Source organism: Ambystoma mexicanum, chromosome 6q, assembly GCF_040938575.1.
Source record: "Ambystoma mexicanum isolate Mex_15411 chromosome 6q, UKY_AmexF1_1, whole genome shotgun sequence".
Lineage (NCBI taxonomy): Eukaryota > Metazoa > Chordata > Amphibia > Caudata > Ambystomatidae > Ambystoma > Ambystoma mexicanum.
This window is the reverse complement of record NC_090937.1, coordinates 1,034,687,104-1,034,710,072: the sequence shown is the minus strand read 5'-3', so window position 1 is coordinate 1,034,710,072 and position 22,969 is coordinate 1,034,687,104. Positions and strand designations below refer to the sequence as shown.

General features: G+C 49.3%; 1 protein-coding gene across 5 annotated transcripts in view; it reads left to right on the top strand.

Annotated features, from left to right (window-relative positions):
• The window catches only part of PCM1 (pericentriolar material 1), a 2,166,942-nt gene that overhangs the window by 602,969 nt on the left and 1,541,004 nt on the right, over window positions 1-22,969 (top strand). For all 5 annotated transcript variants that reach the window (XM_069631563.1, XM_069631561.1, XM_069631564.1 and 2 more), the window contains one exon: window positions 3,242-3,489. In XM_069631563.1, the coding sequence (XP_069487664.1) occupies window positions 3,242-3,489 (248 nt within the window). The remainder of the gene's footprint in view (window positions 1-3,241; window positions 3,490-22,969) is intronic.

The window sequence follows — 22,969 nt, the reverse complement described above, 5'->3', positions numbered from 1 at the left end:
GGCTGTGTTCCAATCTAGTGTGGATCACATAAAGAAGCAATCTATTCCGACCCAGCCCCCTATAAAGATCTGTACAGGGAAGATACTGGGTTGGATCAATAATAATAAAACCGACTCGCAGGTTTATTTAAATAGAACCTACCTTTTAAGCCTGTTTAAAAAGATTCCCTTATTACGAGCAATTACAACAGATGATATAGACGCCATCTTTCTACCCAACCATAATAACCATCGTATGGTAAGCTGTTTTCATTCAGCGATGGTAGCAGATATGGTACGTGCTCAAGAAAAGAATCTTAACTCTTTGGGTTATGATATATCTACTTTACTAGATGACAAAGAGGTTGATAAGTTTCTTCAATATAAGGAAACAGATAACATCCAAACCCAACAAATCCCTCAATCAGGTAACAATAAACTAGAAAACTTTGGTCCAGGGTTGGCTTTAATTTCTAGCCTTCTCAATAGTGGCCAGGATTGGTCATGGTTACAGCCAGCGCTTAAAACCTTGGAGACACTCAGACAGGATAGTGGGCGTTCCTAACAGCTCTAATATCTATGTGATTTCCTGGAATTCTTGCGGGGGAGCACACCTCAACACGTTTTTGAATAAAAGGGATAATTATGTGCACCCCCGTATTTTTTTTTCTTCAGGAAACCATGATGCTGTCTGATATATATATAGAAGGTTTCTATACTTTTTCTTCTTTAGCATCGCGTGGACCCTTGGGCAGACCTAGTGGTGGTCTGTCGTCATTTGGGGTTTCACGGGGAGGTGATCTTCAGGAGTGATTGGCTCTTGGGTATTATTCTCACTTCAGAGAATAGGGTAGAGCCGATTCTCATGTTGAATCTTTATTGGAACCCGTTAAAAGTGACTATTGAGGAAGTGGAAGATACTCTCAATATGATTCTGGGAGGATGGTTCGAGAAAGGGTTTGGTAATCGTATTATCTTGGGAGGGGACTTTAATTCGGCCTGTGCTGAGGGTTCCACACTAAATGAAAGGGGGTTGATTCCTAGATTGCTCCTTCCACATATCAAAAGAGGTATATGGTGGGATAATTATCTTGATCATTGGGACTTGGGTCTTTTAGATCATGCCTGGGATTGGAATTTACCGAAATTTACTTGGAAAAGAGGAAGTAATAACTCTAGAATTTACTTTTTCTATGTTTCAAATAGCTGGAAGCAAGCCTGTGGAAACTTGATACTTATGGAGGTAGAATTGGGTGATCATATTCCCTTATGTTTTTCTCTTTCCATTCCCAATGTGGGTAATTATATTAATCCCACGCTATGTGGTCTAAAGGCTGGAAATAATGGGAGAAAGGTTGTATGGAATAAGAAAATAATTACGAAATTCAATAATCTGGTTTTGAGTAACCTATCCAGAAGGCTGCCTCATAATATTAGAGGTGAAGACATCGATTTGGGGGGATTCTTCTATAATACTATATTGTCATGTGTTTACAAAATTAGTAGCACTAGTGAGAGGAAGGTCATAAAACCTAGGATGAGGGTAGGCGACTCCAGAATTCAAACCTCCAAGCGTAATAAATACAGTGAAATTAAAGCCTTGAAGAAATTGCCCATTCCCTTTTTCGAATTACAGCTTAGAAAGAAAAAAAATTATATTGAAACACAAAAATCTTATCAAATCACTGAGAATGGATCAATATCATGAAGCACATCAATTGATGATGCATAATCTCTGTAAGGGCAGAGATGTTAAATTTTGGGCTACTATTAACTCCATGCTCATGCCTGCAAAAGACAAACTTGACTGCCCGATCTAAGCAGAAGTGTGGAGTGCCTTCTATAAGCAAAAGTTTGCATTACCTGTTTACTTTACAAGGGAACAGGATTTGGATTTAGGTCCCCCCGTGGTGGAAGATTGTGGGTGGGATTTAGAGGATATCAAATGGGCCATTAATAAACTCAAACCTTCTAGAGCACCAGGCCCGGATGGCATTCCCCCCTTCGTCATAAAGACATCCCCTGGAATATGGGCTGATTTGCTCAAACCTATACTTGATGATATTTTTAAATGCCATACTATTCCTAAAACCTGGGCCCAGAGTATTATTGTCCCTATATTTAAAAAAGGGGACGTTCTTAGCCCCCAGAATTATAGACCTATAGATGCAGCTAGTAAGGTCTTTGGCCTTCTACTTTTAAGGGACATCAATAAATTTACTAGAAGGAATTCCTGCTTCAGTAAATTTCAGGTAGGCTTTAGAGAAGGCTTGGGAACAGACCTGAACGGAAATATTTTGGCTCATTTAAGAGATACAGTCCTTCAAACTAAAATGGGCGAAGTCTATATGGCATCCTTGGACCTCTCTAACACTTTTGACGGGGTCATTAGAGATAGACTGTGGACCAAAATGTTAGCAATGAATTTTCCACGCAAGACTGTTCCCTTTCTGATGCCATAGAGACTGAGGTGGGGGTTAAGCAGGGCTGTTCTCTTGCACCCACGCTCTTCAACCTGTACGTCAGCGATGTGGAGGATATATGGCGGGGTCCTTCCATCGCTCCAGTTAGGATGGGTAGTTTGGTTATAGAGTGGATGGCCTTTGCGGATGATTTCATTCTTTTTTATCGTACCCCACGGGGTCTTCGTAGAAGGATGGATATTTTCTATCAATATGCTATGATGAATAATCTTTCCCCCAATGCATCGAAATCTCGAACGATTGTAATCTCTAAGAAGAGAGTTGTCAAATCTTATGTCTGGAATATGGGTGACAATCTGGTGGAACAGGTGCAGGCCATAACATACTTAGGCTATAATTTTTCTTAAGCTTAAAGAGGTGGAAATTAAGTCTTGCAGAAAAAGCGTCTAAATTAAAGACTCAAATGAAATTTTTGAGGGTTCGAGTATGTAAATTTTCGCTCCTACCAATTAGACGTTTCTACCTTGCTAAATGTGAGCCGGTTCTTTTAGCTGGGGTACGCTATCCCATTTAAGCATATAAAATTGCATGTGGTAATGATTTGCTTTTTGGAAAAATATAGTTGCTTTCCCTGGCTAACACAGTATTCTTGAAATGTTAGTAGAAACCATTTGCATTGGTTTAATGCAATTTTAATATACAACTGTGTTGCATAAGTTATGTATTTAATGCAAAATGGACTTTGTGTGTACATGTTATATTGTATTAAAGTTAATGCTTCGGGTCTAGGAACACATCTTGTTGACTGTGGCAATCAAGTTGTTTTTACTCCTATTTAGATTGTCTGTATAATCGTGATGATGCTGATGACAAAGATGGATATGGAACACAAGTTGTAGATGATAATGAAGATGAAGATGAGGATGAAGTTAATGATCAAGCCAGTGAAGTTTCAGAATCCAGCCAGAGAAGCAGTATTGTAGATAACAAAGCTCCTGTTGATGCAGAGTTTGAACAAAAGTTCAATCGCCTTGTAGCTGCAAAACATAAACTCCGACAACTGCAAGATCTGGTTGCTTTGGTGCAGGTAAGCTCATACTTTGAACTACTACTCCTTGCTAGTTCATAATGAAGATGCTTTGCTACGATTCACACTGTTGAATTCACTGCAGCTAGTAGGAAAGATTTCTCATTTGGCAACTATCCTGCTATAGTTTCTCTGGATCCCCTTTTTTTGCTCTGTTTTTAAACCTGGTCTGACTTTTTAAAAGGAAGTAAAGCCTTCAGCTTCACTTCCCTTGCCTTTTGCTCATTGTTATGGGGAAACCGATTGTTCGGGACTTTTACGAAAGTCTACCAAAGATAGGGTTTTAGAAGACTTGCACTTGGGATACAGGGCTCCAACTATTAGTATAGGCGTGAACCACACAAGTATGTTGGTCACAATGGCTGAGCAGCCAGGCTTATCTTAGGAGGGATAAAGGGCTGTAGTGGGTACAAAGAACTTGGAGTATACACATAGGCACAAATAAACGCTGACACACTAAAGTTCTATACAAAGAATGATTTATTTTATGTATTCACTAAAGTAAAAAGTAAATACTATAACATTCAATGAGCACCTAGAAGAACCAATGCATTATTCATAAACACACTTTTGTATACTTTGAGAATGGCAGTATGCAATTCAGAAGTTGTAAAATACTTTTGTAGTAATTGTTTCAGGTAAAATAAATGAAAAAAAACCAACACAAGGTAATTAAATACTTTGCAATATTTCCCAACACTTTAGAAGTCCATTTCTATCTAGTTATGAGTTTGAGTCAGATTGGAGGGCAGAACAGGTAAGCACAAGCTGTAGAAAGTTTAAATGTTCCAGAGGAAGTCTTCTGTTGCAAGTAAATGACTCTTGGTTGTAAAAAGGGTCAGGGACTTGGCAGAAGGCTCCTTGAAGGCACACCGGTGTTAGGCCTGGGCTAACATATATGGGCAAACTCACAAATCAGCACTCCAGCAACAGAGAAGCAGCAGCAAAGCAACTCTAGTTAAGGTTTACCTTGTGTCTCACAGTACATTATTAAGAAGAGGATGCATCACAAGGCCTCCAAGATGCAGCAGACCCGGTCACCGGATTCTTGGCTAGGTAGACGAAAGAAGGGATACTGGAGTGAATCTCGCAGCAGCAGTCTGCTGAAGAGGATTCCAGCAAAGACTTCTTTGTGGTTCTGTGATTTTGGCACTTTTTGGGAAGCACCAGTGAAGAACGATTACCGCCCAGTCGATTTATCTCGCTAACTTGGTCCAGCACTCTGGTGAGGTGACTTAAAGGAGGGAAATCTTGCCTCTGGAGGTCTCGAAGGAGTCCACCAAAGTTCCGGGTGGATTCCTTCTTTAGAAGATGATGGCCTGCATAGTTGCCACAGGTTCCAGGGTATTGGCGTTTTGCAGCTCGTGAAGGTTCCAGCTTGTCGTGGGATGGCTCGAAATGCAGGTATTCTCAAAACTGATTGGTCCCACCAGTCTAAGGGAGAGAGTCATCCCCTTTGGAAGTCTCCTGATGCTTGGAAGGAGGGGGGACACACAGCAGCAGTTACACAGAAGGCATCTCTTGTCGTCTGGAAGTGGCTTTGGGCATCTCTACTCTTCCTCGTTTCTTCATTTCCAGTGGTCAGCTTGTCTTCAGCCTCAGGATTCACAGCTTTTATGCAGGCACACAAACAATTGGCACCCATGCACCATTCAAACTCCCCTCCCCTATCCCAAGCCTACCCCACAGCACCACCTCCCCCAACTGTATCTGGGGACCGCCTCCCTCTATACCCCCCAGCCCCCCTGATGAATCGTCGTCTTCTAGACAAGTCTGTGCAGACCCAGATAGTATAGCCACTAGGTGCCTCCAGGCTATCGGTGTCTCCATGTCAGGTTTCTTGATTGTCGTGAAGAGTCTGAAACCTCCGTCCACTAGTATCGCAGAGAGAGAATATAAAAATACTCCCTATGCAATCATTGAGGCCACAGGTGGGTGATCCTCGAAGCCCGGAACCGCAGAGCGTTGATGACCCCAAGGCTGCTGCAAAGGAAAGGCTTTGATTAGCACCAAATGAGCAGAGTACAAACAGAGAGACTGAAATAAACGGGTGCTTACCTAAGCAGGAAAGGTGATGTGACGTATTCCCTGGGTCTGGTGTTGGTTCCGTGAAAGGGGCACGTGAGCTGATTCCCCGATGACAGAGGGGCGAGGAACAGCAGTCTGGGTGCAAAGCCCAGACTACCCGCCTGTAGTAAGTGCAGAAGAACTGGAGTCAATGACTTGAAAACTTGATGTAGAAAAATGAAACACCAAATCCAATAAGGGCAAAACAATGCAGTCTGCAATGCAATTTGAGGTCAGTTGATCATTCGAGGTCGAAGAGCCAAAGAGCGAAACCAGAGCAAGTTCGTGAAGAAATCCGAGTCGTAGTTCCGTGAAAGCAAGAAAGTCCTGAGTGCCGTACAGAGTCCTCCAAATTGAAAAGCTGTGAAGCAAGGATTCGCGGGCAGTTCAAGGTTTAAATAGCGGCCGTCTGCGTGTCACATGACTTGCTAGAGAAACAGCCAAGCGTGTCATGTGCCCCGCGAACGAGGCACATGATAGCGGGTTCCGCCTCACTGATCGCGGTAGCGGCTTTCTGCGAGCACCATCCTGCAGACACCATGGGAGGCGCCAAGAAAGAAACAGGGGACTCCGATACTTGCGTGCCTGCATATGAATGCAGCGGCCCTGGGGATAAACCCGCTCACGTGACACCCTCCCACCATGAGTGACAGAGCGTGAGGCTGTGGGTAGTGTGCCTGTAGTATGATTGCTGCTTGACCTAGGTGCTTGTGCATGGTGTGAAGAGGGAAGTGAAGCGGGCGTGACACTCCAGTTCTCCCCCCACTCCCCTATTGACTGCTTTGCTCCACACCACCATTCCACATCCGCCTATTTCTGAAGGTCGTGCCACCAAATTTCTGCCTTTGGTCTGTTGCTTGCTTTCCAGCCCATGGCGATCCTGCGCTTAGCAAGTATATAGGCCAGGTCCTTGAGTTTGCTCACATGTTTCAACTTAAGCGGCCAAGGAAAATTCCCCACCCCCCAACTCCCCCACCATACACGCCCATAAAGATTCCACCTCCAGATGAATCCCTTTCTCCTTCAAAAGGTGGGCCACCTCCCCCCAGAAGCTCCTTATTTCCAGGCATGCCCAGAACATATGTACCAGTCCCGCGTTCACCTCCACGCATTTAGGGCATGTTTGTATTCCTGCATTCTTAAACCGTGCAATCTTCTGAGGGGTCATATACGCTCTATGGGTAACATATAACTGGATTTGTTGCAACCTTGCGTTCCTGGACACTTTTATTTTTGTGGTATCCCTGTGCCCTCATCCACAACCCGTCACTCATAGGTTCTCCGGCTTCCTCTTCCCAATCCCATCTCAAATGGACCACTTTGCTTCCCACCTTCGACATCAGCAATTCATACATTCGGGAGACCCCATGGCCTCCATCTGATGCATCGTAAAAAGTTTCTGTGGCCGTGTTGGGCTGCCCCTCCAGCAGTATTTCTGACCAAGTGTCCTTTATCCTCCGCACCAACCTAGTAGAAGTTATATACTAACCCTGGTGTTAACCGGTTGCTTCTACCAGTGTCAAACTCCACTGCTTTCCCATCTTGCCATACATCCGCCAGCGTTGCTATACCAATGGGTTCCTAATGCTTCCGGACTATCCTCCACAATTACTCATCTACTCCATTCAGTGCCACTAGCGGCATATGTGGGGAACACAGGTTCAGGTTCTCCATGGTCCGGCAAGCCCTTCGTCCAAATCTTCCATCCGAAGTCTAACATTCTTGTTCCTCCGACCTGCTGTGTTTTCGGCAACCATATCCATTCTTTTAGAATCAACGGGACACATTCAACTGTTAACAATCTGGACTCTGATGTAGAGTCCTCTGATAACCACCTTGCAACATACTGCAGTTGGCTGCCCAGATAGTGAATTCCAAAATTGGGTAATTTAATGCCACCCTGGTCATAGGGGGTTTGCAATTTCCATAGCACTATTCTGTTCCTAGTATTGTGCCAAATGAACCCTCTACATATACCCTGGAGTTTGACAAAGAATCGCTTGGGTATCTCCCACGGTATATTGGCAAAGTAGTGCAACAGTCTAGGCAGCACCACCATCCTTAACAGTGCTACTCTCCCCATCATGGTCAGAGGGAGCTTGGCCCAGAACCTCATGCTACTTTCAATGTTAGCCACCCCCTTCTCTGTGTTCTGCTTGTATTCGACCTCAACAGAGTGGTATACATCAATCCCCATTGTATCCGACGGTCTCGGTCTCTCATTGTATTTCTAATACCGGCAATTCCTCTCGTGTTTACCCTTTATATCTACCCAGCGGAAATATACATGATTTCTTATGATTCACTGTTCTGCCAGACAGCACCGCATATCGCCCCATTACTTCCAGAATATATTACAGGTTCTCTTCAGGGTATCTCAAGTACAACAACATATCATCAGCATACATTGATATCAGATATTGCCCCCCGCCCTTCATGCTGATCCCCACCTCTCCATATTGTTGCCTTAAATATATCGCCAGGGGCTCAATGCTAAAATAAACAGCATGAGGGACCACGGGCATCCCTGCCTAGTGCCCCTGTGGCCATTGATCTGAGATGGTTGCCACCGTCCTAATTCGAGATAGTAGTATACTGTATAGTAGTTGGACCCATCTTAGATAGGTGGGCCCAACCCCATTTCCTTCAAGGCCGCCATCATCCAAGGCCATTTGACAGAGTCGAAGGCCTTCACTGCGTCTAATGAAATTATTGCAACCTCCTGGGGGTCCTTTTCCGTTTGTTCTATAGCGTGATGGAGCCTTCTAAAATTCTGTCATGCTTCTGCACGGAACATACCCGGTCTGATCAGGATGTACGAGTTTATTGATAACCGGTCTTAGCCTATTTGCCAGCACTGCCGTAAGTATCTTGCTGTCCTGATTAAGCATGGACAGCGGTCTATATGACCCGCAGTCTATGCATGGTTTATATGCTTAAGAAGCGGGATGATAATTGCCTCCCTCAGAGACTCCGGCAGCGTCCGCTTATCGAGCGCCTCATTTAACATTGTTAGCAGTGGGGGGAGCAACTCCGACTTGTACATCTTAGAGTCCATCCGCCCCTGGAGCTTTGCTAGTAGGTAGGAGCTTGATCACTGTTTCTAATTCCTCTACCGTAATTGGGGCTTCTAAGTTCTCTCTCTCCGCTGCCTCCAGTTTGGGAAGGCCGGTGTCCTTCAATGTTTCCATCACATCAATCTCTCCTCCCTGGTCAAAACCCATATACAGTTGCTGGTAGAACTATAAAAAGTCTTTGTTCACTCCTTCCTGGGTGTCTAGTATTTGCCCATCCATCTCTCGTACTGCTCTAATTTTGTCTGGGTGTCTCACTCTTGTACAACCAGGCTAACAGCCTGCCCGGCTTATCGCCCTCTGCGTGTTGCCTTTCCACATACTATTTATAGTACAGGTTGCATAATCTCTCCCAGTACTCCTTGCAATCCTGTTGTAATTGTTCTATGGTTCCAGCCTCCTCAGGGGAAGGCCCGCCCTTACCCATTATTGTCTCTAGTTTCTTTTCCATTTTGTGTAACTCATGCGATATTCCACCTTGTAGGCCCTTGGATTTAGATATTGCTGCTCCCCTCCCCACCACCTTAAATGCCTCCCATAATGTGCCAGCCGATTCTACACCCCCGGTATTATGTTCAAAGTATTCCCCTATTTCCTTCCTCAGGTCCTCCCTGAACACCTTATTTTTCAAAGCTTCGGCCCTAAATCTCCATGTCAGGATCCTTGCTCTGGGTGGCAAGTATTGCCATGCTATAATCAGTGGCATACATACGCCGAATATGTTGCTCCTATGTTGGTCCCTTTCAATTTCCTCCCCACCACTTCCTGTTTTTCTTTTGTCAGGTGGGTTTCCTGTAATAAAGCAATGTCAATTCTCTGTCTCTTCAAATACATCATGACCGTATTCCTCTTCAAATAATTAAGCCCCCTGATGTTCCAGGTCGCCATCTTGAGGTCCCCTATTTTATCCGTACCCTGTTTTGCCCCATGCGCAGTGGCATATAGGTGTAAGCTCGCTCCCCAACTTTAACACCCCTTCAAACTCCCCACCTCCCTTCCCCACCCCTCCCAACTGTTGCCCAGGTCCATCCCTGGATCTCAAGCTATCCCGCATCTAGTCCTTTCCCGGTGTAACCGATACTCGGAACTCAGCAGGAGGATACCGTACTACCAGTATCTCGACTACACTACCTATGGGGGTGATAGCGTGTCTCTTGGCATCGATTTATACTATGCTGCATGTGTGTCTCCTGCGTTGAGCTAACAGTCTGCTGCTCAGATTACATCTTTATTCATTACTTCTCTACCATAAACTTATGCTACATTCCAGTCCCAAAGTCTATTTCTCATATAACATAACAGCTCAGGACAGTACAGTTTCACTTATCCTTTCAGCTCTCCGTGTGATCGGCTCCTGCCCACAGTTCTGTGCATCCAACACTCTGTCGCGTCCTCCGGAGTCTCAAATAAAAGAGCCTTATTCTTGTGAATCCCCTTAAGTTTCGCTGGTTACATCAACATGTATCTGTAGCCTGCTTCTTGCAGCCTCCTCTTGATCGCCCCATAGTTCAGCCTCCGTCTCTGTACCAGAAAGGTGTAATCTGGGTACGCTGTGATGGCTGCTAACACTGTTTATTGATCCCCCTTTGTGAAAGTGCTCCCGGATCTTCTCTCTCCCCTTGTGATTTAATATCTTAGCAATGACCGGGCGTGGGGGGCCTCCCGGTGATGGCCTCCTAACCAGGACTCTGTGTGCTCTCTCCACTGCGAATCCTTGAGTGAAGCCCCCGCCATCGATTTCCTGCAGTAGCATGGTCTCAACATAATTAGTCAGATCTGAACCCTCTGCCCACTCCGGGAGTCCCACAATTCGTATGTTTCTCTGTGCACGCCCTTCCGCTTCTTCGGCCCTGGCCTCCACGTTCTGCACCTGCTGATGCAATGTATGCACTTCTGCAGGATTCGCCGCACAGGTGGCCGTGTTTGTCTTCACCTCTGTCTCTAAACTGCTTGTGCGTTCCGCCAGTGTCCTCACATCCTGTCGTGGCAGATTGACTTCCACCTTTACAGCATTAGTCTTGAACTCCAGCGAGGTCTGTAGTGCAGACATCGCAGCATCCAGCTTAGTTTCCCATGATGCCTTCAAGTCCGTGATTGCCTCAAGTATCTGCTGATCGCTTCTTGTCGGGGTCACTTCGCTCTGCGTGTGTTGCCCTTTAGTCTTGCCAACCTCTGATGTTTGTGGCGATTTAGTGTACTCCTCCATCGTTGGCCGCTTCCCTTTCACTTTAGGCAGTCTGGAGGCCATATTGGACCTAAGATCGGTCTCTCTACCTGGGGTGGGCCAATTCTTTATATGTTGGTGCCTCTCAGTGCCAGGCCTTGATCTGCTACCTTGTCCTCCAGAGGGCCACTGTCTGCGTGATGTGCAGTATCTGGGTGTCTCACTTCGCATTATGTTCCTTCTCAGGCACAGGGTTCCCTTATGCACTACTCCGTGGAGCTGTCGTAACTCTCGAATACTCGGGCTACCTTTTATGGTGCCTGCATCGGCTGTGTCGTTCCGAACAGATTGCCTTCAGTGTGGATTCTAGTCATGTAACGCTCTGTATCTGCCACCATTAATATCTGAGCTTCTTATCCCCTCTCCTCTGGCACCTCCCTTCCTTGAGCCAGATCACACGTGTGGCAATGGTGTGTTCCCCTTAGTCGTCTGGCGTCATTCCGGCGCCCGCCTCTTCCATGTCTCTGGGTCTGCCAGATACCCTCTGATGCTTTATTGTTGCGCCCGCCACTCAGTGATGTACTGTCCCGAGACCCCCTCCTGTGGGGCTGTCACACGTGATGTCTGTGCTGGGGAGCCTGATGGTATTGTGCTCCACCCAACGTTCCGTTATGGTTCTGGGTGTCCCCAGGCGGCTCCCACCTTCTCCCCTTTATGTGCAGGGGCTTGGGCTACAGCCAACGTATTAGCGGTGTGTAGCGCAATGCTGTCTACTCATGTTGCCTCTTGCACATCTGCATCCACTGAGCTCCCAGTCTTGTTGGCAGCCCTCCTTGTCTGTGTTGTCTGTAGCTTGTGTCCTCTTATTTAGGATAGTATCTCCCTCCTGCCCTCTGTGAGTGCCCATCTGCAGCCTTACTGCCCAGTGTCTCTCACTGCATGACTTCCAATGTTTTTTTTCGTATGCTGTCCGGTGTCTTGTTTTTGCCGAGTATCCCTACAGTTTGGGTCCGCTCGTCCGAATAACTTGTCAGTTTCACTGCCTCCTGAGGTAGATATTCCCCGTCCAGGGCTCCAGCGCTTGTGTAGTAGAGGTGAGCACTTCTTTGCTGTCACCCTGTGGGTTTTGTGTTCTCTCTTTTCCGCCGGGGTGCCCTAATCTGATGTCGGCGGGTCCTCAGACTTGCACATAGTGCACTGGGGCTCCTTGTGCTGTTCCCCGCTCGGTCTCGACAGCTCCTGAGAGCACCTGGCTCGCAAGGGCTCAGTGCTCTGTCACAGTTGAGGCCGCACATAGATCTCTAATGGGCGCTGTACCCACATGCCTCTGACTACTACCGTCCGGCCAACTTTTTCGTTCTGCCCGCAGTGCCACTGGTCATTGCGACAGAGCAGGCGCCATTTCTCTCGGTGCACTCCAGGAGTCCCCGGTCTCATATGGCTGTGTGGCTGTGGCTCTTCACTACGGCAGCTATCTGCGAGCCTCAGATCCTTCAGAATGGACTCCCTGGAATTATGTGCTTCTTTATACTGTACGCCCCGCTGCTGGGGCTGCGCATATGTAAGTTCTCACTCTGTTCGAGCGGCCCTCACCCGCACTGTGTCCACCAGAGCTTGGACATCCACTGATGTTTGGGTCTGCGCTGCGTGTACAGATGGGTGTTAGGGAGAATTCTCTGTTAAGGCTAATTTCCCAAACCTAGTGAGTCCCCCAGCAGCTTTGCTGGATTTTTGGGGTTTATTTTTTTCTCCTGCTAAGAGTGAGACTCTTTTTCTCCCACTCTTAGACATGATTTGAGATATCCTTTGACTTTGTAACGTGTTTTATGGGATATGGGGTCTTTTACTCCACAGGGTTTCATGTGGTTTTTGGTAAGTGTGTTACACAGCACCCTCAGTGCAGTAACACAGGGGGGTCATAGTAACCCCCAAACATAGACTCCATACCCTGGAACTGACTACTGTCTCCCAGGGCATGTAAGGTCACCATTGACTTTACTAGTCTTAAATTGGGAACAGAACCAGTACAAACCATCATATTGTGGAAGTAGTGGTAGGGGTAATTAGATTGCCCCTGGGTCTGCTTTTCGAGGGGGCACTGTGCAGTCCCCCCTCGTAGAGTTTCTGGATGGTGGCAGTGGTTACCACGCAAAATATTCCTTAAGAATATTTACTATGGGATTTTCCCATTCATTTTAAACGCACCACTTTTTGGTGTAATGTTAAAGATACCGCCGGGTTATTTATTTCTCCAGCATGGGGTCTGGCATGGATTCACATGCTCATGAATATTCCCCATCGTCAGGCTGGGAATCCTCGGTAAAGAAAAAACCAGTATCAGTTTCGTTTCTGATCTGTCTTTCGTAGCAATAACCAATCACTGGTCTCTGCGTCATACTGACCACAGCCAATGACTGCCCTCTACCTAAGCACCGCCTCTGGCAGCCATCTTCAGATTTTTACCGCACGTTCATGTGTTGGGATCCTCGTGCTATTGCTCTCGAGCGTTAGTGCTATTTTTTTCACGTTTTTTCTCAAAAACTTCGTTTTTTCCGGTCAAAAGAGCCTCAAGCTCCACCGACTCTCCATCCGATCAACGGGGACCCGTGTCGGATTCATCTGCGCCCCTCAAGGGTGAAGATTTCGTCGAGCTACGTTTTGGAGGACTCCAGAAGCTTCTCAGGCCCGGACATGGCCCAGGAGAAGGGAAGCTCGACGCCCGGAAAGCTGTTCAGGGTCTGCCCTGGATGCCAGCTGCAGAACGTCTTTAAGGAGGACGAACACTCCTTTTGTCTCTACTGCTTACATGAGGACAAGACGCACGTGGAGAAGGACTGTGCGTTTTGCGGCAATATGTCGGAGCGGACCATGAAGGACCGCCACCAACGCCTCGCCAACTGGCTGGAAGGGAAGAGCCCGTCAGGCGAGAAGAAGAGGAAGAAATCCGAGCGGTCTTCTAAGACCTTTGAGGACGCCCCGGCGACGGGGGCCCAACACAAGGCCAAGCACCGCGAGTCCGCTGGCACCGGGAGCGCCGAACAGTCGGGCTCTACGGGCGCCAGGCAGGGCGCACCCTCCCCGGCACCTTCAGCCACGAGCCAACGCTCTGGGTCGGGTAAGAGGAAGGGCGAGCACCCGGCGAAGCTCCTGGAGAGGCCCCGGTCGAGCTCGAAGGCCCCATCGGAGGGGGAGCGAGGCAGTGTCCCCCCCCCCCTCAAGGATAAGGCGGTGAGCGCACCTAAGGTGGTGAAGGCCTTAATCCATCCGGCCAAGCCCTCTATCGATACTGTCGCGGCGGCCCTGGCTCAGCCTGTGGAGGCTACACCAGTGGTGGCGACCTCGGGGCTCAGAGTCTCCCTGCCACCTCGTAGGGAGTCCTCTTTTGTGCCCATCTATAGGACCCCGGTGAAATCCCCGGCAGGGAAGAAAAAGGGGGGGGGCAGGGCGTCGTCGTAGTTTCGGCTCCAACCTCGGAGGAAGAGCTGATCGAGGTCTTAAGCCACGGCCTTGGCGTGGATGAAGACCGGCCCGTCGGGATGGATCCCGACGCAGGTGACGACGACATCGTCGAGGGTACCGACGGGGCCCCTGATTGCCCGTCGGATTCCCCTCTGCCAGCGCCGCAAGACAACTCGGCGGCCATTTTTTTTAGGCTATACAGTCCTTATGCTCAGAGATAAGGACGAGACTACCGTTGCCGACGGAGGAACCTCTCCCGTCGGGGGATCCTGAACCGGGACCTTCTGGTGTTCCCCCGCCCAAGAAAAGAAGGATTCACCCTCCACCTCCTTTTCAGCCGTCGCGACCCGTCCAGCCCTCCTCCCCGTCCACCCGAGGGTATGATACGGGGACTGACACGGCAGCGACGGGTACGGACGACGAGGTATACGACGAGGATCTACCATCGTCACCTCCCACCAGGGCTTCTCCGCCCGACGAGATTGGATCGTTCCACTCCATGATCGCCAGGGCATCTGAGCTTTTCCAACTCTGCCCTGAGGAGAAGAAAAAGGAAGGATTCCTTTATCAACGGCGCGAGGCCAAGAGGAAGACGGTCCTCGCGGTGCCTCTACTGGACGACATTTGGGATGAGGGCCTCACCCGCCTCAAGAACCCTTCCACGACGCCAGCTAGAAGAGACCGGTACGAGAAGAAGTACCGGGTCCCGGACGCGGCCCCCCTGTGCCTCCGGGCGCAGCCTACCCCAGACTCCGTCGTCTCCGCGGCGGCCAGGAAGAAAGCGGGGGGGGGGTGCGGCCTCCACATCGACTTCCCCACCGGACGGCGAGGGAAAGAAATTGGACGCTATGGGACGCTGGGTCATCTCGTCTGCAGCGACGACGATTAAAGCGGCCAACGCCTTGGCTATCGTGGCCCGCTACGACAGGGAGCTATGGTACAAACTGGCTCCCCCTGCTGGACTTCCTACCGGACGACAAGAGGGCGGATGCCCTGGAGGTCCTACAGGAAGGTGAGGTGGCGTCGGACCACGCCATCACTATTGCGACGGACATCGCCGACACTGGGTTTCGCCAGTTGGGCAACGGCGTGTGCCTTAGGCGGCGTGGATGGCTCAAGGCTACGGACTTCCGTCAAGACGTACAGACCAGAGTCCTGGACATGCCGTTCGATGGGAACAACCTGTTTGGGAAAACAGTGGACGATTCCCTTCAGGCCATTAAAGCGGACACTGAGACGGCCCGGGCCCTTGGGGTTCTACAGCAACGGCGGACGCCCTTTCGGAGCAGCTGAGGCAAGGGCGCCTCCAAAGGTTCCGGCGGCGGTTTCTCCACCTACCGTCAAGCAGCCCGCTCGTCTCAGGAGGCCTACAGAGGACGAGGCAAGTCTGGCGGACCCCGCCGTTGTCGCCAAGGAGGTCAAGGCGGCAAAGCCTCGTCGAAACAGGATTGAACCGGCCGTGGGGTCGGGCCCCCACTGAAGCACCCCGGTGGGAGGCCGGCTGGCGAGCTTCGTCAGCGTGTGGGAGTCCATCTCCACCGACCGTTGGGTGCTGGACGCCTTAGCCCGGGGCCACGCGCTCGAGTTTCAAAGAAGGTGCCCGCGCGTCCCCCCCCGTGGCCAGGAAAGAGCTTCACGTCCCTCAGCTTCTCCTGGAGGTAAAGGCTATGCTCAGGAAGGGCGCCATCGAACTCCTCCCAAAGAGGCTTCGGGGCTCCGGAGTTTACTCGAGATACTTCCTCGTGAAGAAGAAGACTGGAGGATGGCGCCCCATCCTAGACCTGCGACGTCTGAACAGGTTCATCAAGGCGCAGAAGTTCCGGATGGTCACCCTCCAGCACGTCCTGGGTCAGCTGGAGGAAGGAGACTTCCTGTCGTCGTTGGATTTGGAGGATGCCTACTTCCATATTCCCATCCTAAAGGGGCACCGAAAATTCCTCAGGTTTGTGGTCCTAGGGCGTCACTACCAGTTCAAAGACCTCCCCTTCGGACTACGGTCGGCACCCAGGGTATTTACCAAGTGCCTTGCACCAGTGGCGGCGCAGCTGCGCCGCGAGGGGATCCACGTCTACCCCTACCTGGACGACTGGCTCATCCGAGCCAAGACGAGGGAGCTCACTGTGGAGCACACGGCAAGGACCGTCCAACTTCTCACGGACCTGGGATTCTCCGTGAACTACGCCAAGTCCCAGCTGGTACCCGTGCAAAACGCACTGTTTCTGGGAGCGAAGCTCGACACAGTGTCCCTTCTGGCCTCCCCGTCGGAGGAAAGGACCAGGTCCATCCTGGGCAAGGTACAGCGGATGTTGGTTTCCGACATGGCCAAGGTGAGTTCCATCAAGTCCCTCCTCGGAATGATGTCTTCTTGCATCTACCTCATTCCCATGTGCAGGCTCCGGATGCGCCCGTTACAGGAGTTCCTGGACGTGCGCTGGATCCAAACGACGGGCGGCTTCGAGGAGAGGATCACACTCGACGAGTTTCCGCCGAGCGGTCCGGTGGTGGGGCACCCGCGCGCATCTGACGGCGGGCATGGACTTCCAGACCCCAGACCACCGGGAGACAGTGACCACGGATGCCTCCCTGGAAGGGTGGGGAGCGCACACTTAAAATCTGCACGCGAGAGGCCTTTGGCTCCCGACGGAGAAGTCCCGCCATATCAACGTCCTGGAGCTCCGTGCAGTGTTCTGGGCCCTCAGGTCCTTCCTTCCGTCCCTCAAGGGCAAGGTGGTGAGGATCTTCACCGACAACACCACCACCATGTTTTACATCAGGAAACAGGGCGGAACCAGGTCCCCAGCACTGTCCAAGGAGGCGCAGGACCTGTGGCATTGGGCCGTCGCCCAAGGGATGTTTCTGGTGCCGTTTCATCTGGCAGGGATAAAAAACACCATCGCCGACTCACTCAGCAGGGAGCTGCGCTCGTGCCACGAGTGGGAACTACGGCAGGATCTAGTGGATCGCCTCTTCCGACGGTGGGGCACACCCCAGATCGACCTGTTCGCGACGGCGATGAACTCCAAGTGCCGGAGGTTCGCCAGCAGGTTTCCCCAGGCGAGGAGCATGGGCGATGCTTTCTCGTTCCCCTGGGAGGGCCTGTTCCTCTACGCGTTCCCTCCGTTGCCACTGCTAATCCGGCTCGTCAACCAGCTCAAGAGGTCACGGTGCAGGATGATCCTCGTCGCACCTGCGTGGCCGAGGCAGATATGGTTCCCGGACCTTCTGGACTTATCAGCGTCCCCGCCAATCAAGCTGCCGGTGGACGCGGATCTACTCTCCAGGGAAGGAGGCGCCATCCTCCACCACGACCCGAAATCGCTGAACTTGCAGGCCTGGCTCCTGCAGCGCTAGAGTTTGGAGGATACGACATACCGGCCGACTGCAGAGAGGTTCTTGCAAAGGCCAGGGCGTCCTCGACTCTTAAATGCTACGGACACAAATGGAAGAGGTTCTCTGTCTGGTGCCACGCACAGAAGATTAACCCTCTACGGATTACGGCTCCCCAGGTACTGCCATACCTGCTGACGCTGGCCAAAGCTGGACTGGCACACGCGTCCATCAAGATTCATCTTGCTGCGATCTCCCGATACACCAGAACCACGGGCCGGACGTCCTTGTGGTCTCATCGTCTGGTGAAAGAGTTCATGAAGGGACTGTTCAGATCGTTCCCGCCGGTGAAGGCTCCGGCCCCGGCGTGGGAGCTCAACGTGGTGCTGACCAAGCTCATGGGACCTCCGTTCGAGCCTCTGCACTCGGCCCCGTTGAAGTTTCTGTCGTGGAAAACAGCGTTTCTTGTGGCCATCACCTCCGCACGACGGGTGGGAGAGATCCAGGCCCTTTCCTGCAAGGCCCCGTACTTGACTTTTCACGACACGAGGGTAGTGCTCAGGACGCACCCCTCCTTCATGCCCAAGGTACCGTCGGACTTCCATCTCAACGAACCCTTGGTGTTGCCTGTGTTCTTCCCGTCGCCTTCGTCGCCGGCTGAGAGGACTTTGCACTCGCTGGATGTGGCTAGAGCGCTGAAGTTCTACGTGGACCGCACGAAGTGTTTTCGGAAGACGTCACAACTCTTTGTGAATTTTGGACCTGTCAATCAGGGGAAGGCTCTCTCGAAGGCTTCCATTTCCAGATGGCTCTCCGGCTGTATCATGTACTGTCATCGGTTGGCAAACCAACCGCTGCCTGGCCGTCCGAGAGCCCATTCCACCAGAGCGATCGCAGCCACCACAGCGTTCCTTTCTGGTGTGCCCCTGCTGGACATATGCAGGGCTGCTACGTGGAGGTCGACGCACACCTTCACGAAATTCTACTGCGTCGATCGGGATTCCAGGGAGGAGTCCAGGGTCGGCCAAGCAGTGCTGCGCAACCTGTTCGCCTGAGGTGAGCCTGGTGAGGAGGTAAGATGCTTAATGTTGGGTTTGATGTAATGCTTAATGTTGAGCCTTTGCCACCTCCCGTGGTTGTGCATGTGTGTACTGCTATGTATTCTTTATTCATGAGCATGTGAATCCATGCCAGACCCCATGCTGGAGAAGGAACAAGTTACTTACCTGTAACTGTTGTTCTCCAGCATGGGTCTGGCATGGATTCACATGCGAACCCTCCCGCCTACCCCTCTGCGGCTCTTCACTTGGTCATACTGCCACTTCACGTGCTTCCAAATCTGAAGATGGCTGCCAGAGGCGGTGCTTAGGTAGAGGGCAGTCATTGGCTGTGGTCAGTATAACGCAGAGACCAGTGATTGGTTATTGCTACGAAAGACAGATCAGAAACGAAACTGATACTGGTTTTTTCTTTACCGAGGATTCCCAGCCTGACGACGGGGAATATTCATGAGCATGTGAATCCATGCCAGACCCATGCTGGAGAACAACAGTTACAGGTAAGTAACTTGTTCCTTAATATTTATTCCCCGGTTGGGTCTTTTTGCCAGAACTCGGTTTTAAAATGGCGTTTGTGTTCGCCTCTAACTCCAACCCAAGTCGAGCCCTTTGTTTTACTTTTTGGCGGGCTTCTACACAGAAGCCTCCAAAAGTGGTGCCACTCTGTCTGGGTCTACAGGTTGTGTGGGAGGGGTGGTTTAGGCACCCTGGTCTGAGTTGCCTCAGCAACTCAAGTCACACTATTGTATGATTGGCCCACCACTTAGCATGTTTGAGTGACAGCTAGGACTGATGAATGGGGGTTTTCTGCATAAAAGCAGGGCTTTGGGGACTGGAACTTAAGAAGTCGCCACAGGAACAAAGAATCCGAAGAGGGAGAAGCTAAGCCGACCTGCAACGACAACACCACCGGTGGAGCCCTGCTGAACCGCCTCACCACTTCTTCCAACGACAGAGGAGATCTTCATCCCGAAGAGTCTTTTTCCTTTGACTGGTGGGGATAACCAGTTGGCCCGCCTTTTCGCCTTCCCGGATCATCTCGTGGCCGCCTTGCCTGTGCCAAGCACCCCGGCAACCGGGATACCATGTTTTACCACTACCGCGAATAAAAGGTTAGTACCTTTTAACCGGAGAACTCCGTGGCTGGTTTCTTCCCTGGCAGTGCAACGACCTTCAGCTTTCCTCCACGTCGAGATCTTCTCTTCCTCTGGATGATGCTGCGACTTGCACCTGCTGCCAGGAACAACTGCCCCCGCTGGAGGATTCTTTCCACTTTCAAGGTACTGTGTCCGCCTGGCCTCCCTCGCAACGGTCTGTGTGGGGTGTCTCTCAAATCCTCAACTTACCAATTGGGTTGGCCCTAGGCTGGCTAACTGAACTTTTCTGAGCTGAACTAATTTCTTTTTGAACTCTCTGCAAGACTTTTCAAGCCTCTTAAACTGTGTGATCTTGGGCGCATTGGTGTTCTACTCTCTCTAAGAGGGAGCCTGGCCTCTGATCTTTTTGCTCACAAGTAGACTTTGACTTTCCTGCCTTGCTGAGTGCTTCTAAAGTATTGTGTTGTGCTTTTCTAATTTCTGCCTTTTCCCTCCCATTTTTGATAATTTATAGGAGTGCCATCTTTAGTTAAGTGCTCACCTCTGTCTGAAAATAAGTGGTGTTAACTAAGACTTGTCTAATAAGGAATAAGGGATGTATATATATATTAATAGTGACTGTGTTTTGAACTTGCTTACAATAATAGTGCTGGAGTGTTTCTAAATGTGTCTTTAAATAAATAATTATATACTTTGATACCAAAGCTCTGGTCAGTGTTTGCTTGTGCTACTGTATTTTGGTACCCATCTTGTATACTCTATATACTGTCTATCTCTTCTTGAGAGAAGTCTGGCTGCTCAGCCACAGCTACCAGGTAAATCTGGGTGGTACAGACTGCTACCAAGTGGGTTTAATGCCAACACCTGTAGTCTTAAGCCTTGCTTAGTCCTACGTGTCATCTTGCAGGCTCAGATCGGGCGCCATTTTCCTTTGTTGTTCCGGCTGAAGCGCTCACTACTTTTGTCTAACTTCGGTTCCTCACCCCAGGTCTCTGCAGCATTCAGGTTTCCATGTGAACCACATGTTCACACTGCAGTAGCTTCATTTCTGGCTCGATTGCTCTGGCATTAGCATGTGTGCGCAGCAGGATCTTGAAGGATCAGCAGGAGCCTGAAGAGACACGTCCTATTCCACGGCCGCTAAGCCACGCCGCCCTTGAAGAAGGTAGTTATTGACTAAATATAAGGCGCAATTAACTATTCATTGGATAGATTTGTAATGTCTGATCCCAGGCAGTTTAAAAGCTTAACTAGTGCTGTAGATGAGTCAAACACCCTCTTCTTCCCAGACGGAATGTGGCCTGTGGGATTCAAAATAGACCGCAGGCTTAGTGTGCGGTGTTAGTCACCATGGCCAGCACAAACCGACTCACCAGGTGTCCACTGTCCATCAAGAGTCCATGCACGTTAAAAATAGGACTTGCATGCTTTTGTGCGACAAAATGCATAATGGGATACATTATAAGTATTAAGTGTGGAGGAAACTACAGGACCCAGATAACATTAGCAGGAGTGCAATATGAATAGAATGAATGAAAATTGTTTGTACATAAAAAAAAAATGTTTTTTTCTTGGGTTCGGCCTCAAGGTTTGTAAAAGTCTGCAGAGTTGCAGTGTGTTTTTGCATAGCTAGCAAAATGTAGAACAGCATGCTTGGACAAAACTGCTGACAACCAAGAAAGAAGGCTTTGGAGCATCCCTTATGGAAAAACAGATTGGGATGAAACCATGATCCAGATCCAGTAACACCACCACAGCAAGCCAGGCCTATATAAACCCCTACCTGAAACCACTTTGGCATGAAGGAAACGGGATGCGTGACCTGAGAAGACCATTCAGGCAGCAGTGTCCTTTGCTGTCATGTAAAGATTAAACTTGTTATCCTTACAAGATCGCCTTTTTGCCTTATTTCCCTAGAGGGGTGTATTCATTCTGGTGTGAGCGTAATTAGGGACACCCTTACAATATTCCAACTGCTGGATACACAGATCTGACTCAAACATATAATACATTATTAAAGCCAAGCAACCTTATCTGTGACTCTTAATATATCAGAGACTGTATGTGCGAGGAACTCATTGACCAACCAGTCGACTAGAAACCGTTGAGATGAACGTGCTATGGGACAGACCATGGCACCGGCCCAGTCAGTCACTATCGTGCCTGGACTAGCCGGAAGCCGGAGCATTACTCAATAATCCTGGCTTTGGTAAATGTGCAGAGATGACGTTGGTAGTGAATGCAAGCCCCTGAACGCTCAGCAAGAGAGAATACAACCCGCTAGGGAAGAAAGGCTTGAGTCGATCTTGTAAGGATAACCAGTTTATTTCCATGTGCAGATGAGCAACAGCAAAGAACTCTGCTGCTAAGAACGTTCTGCCAAAGAGAGGTACAAGCAGAAACCTTTAAAGCACGACATTGTCATAAGTGATAAGTTCAGCAAAGTAAAAAAGGAAAAAAAAGTTAAGAAAAAAAAATAAAACAAAGAAAAGAAAAGATGCTAAAGTTGACTAACGATGAAAGCAAGATTCACTTATTGTGCACAAATAGGAGAGAGATAAAAACTTTTTGGAAGTCCAAAGAGCTAAATTGTCTTTCCATTAATTCTTCACAGTTAGTTTACATTTTCAGTAATGGCATGGGGAATCTAGAACGTAATAGTTCATTTTTCACCAGATGTGATAGACTTTTTCTGTATCCATGAAAACACTTTTTTCAAATATGCCAAGAGAGCAAGTGTCAGAGATTCTTTCCCCTTGAAGTAACATGGACCACCTTTCCTCTGTTTTTGTTGTGTATTGTGCACAAAATATGCCCAACCACCGCCTTCTCGCTTGTGTTAAGCTAGGACATTGCATAGTCAGATGGTACAGAGACTCTCTGCCCTTTACATAGCCTGCAAGTATAATCTCTCACTATTGTGACTTTTCTTACTTCCAAAAGTTCTTTTGTGGGCATAAAGTTCACGCGAAATCACATCAAATCCATTCTGCGTTGATAACACAGGAATCTTTTCAGATAATGTCGCAGGTTCCCTCTTGCTCCGTGTGCAAGATCTTTCTGACCATAAAGCTTTAAACTTCTTAACCTTCTCTCTAGTGTTGATCCAGTCCTGATCCAGAAATGTCCTTTTAGTTTCATCAGGGTGGGTCAACAGTTTCCTTCGTCATATTCAATTCATCCAGGATATTTAGGCATGATGATCTCCAGGTTTTTAGCACTTTGTTCGATTCA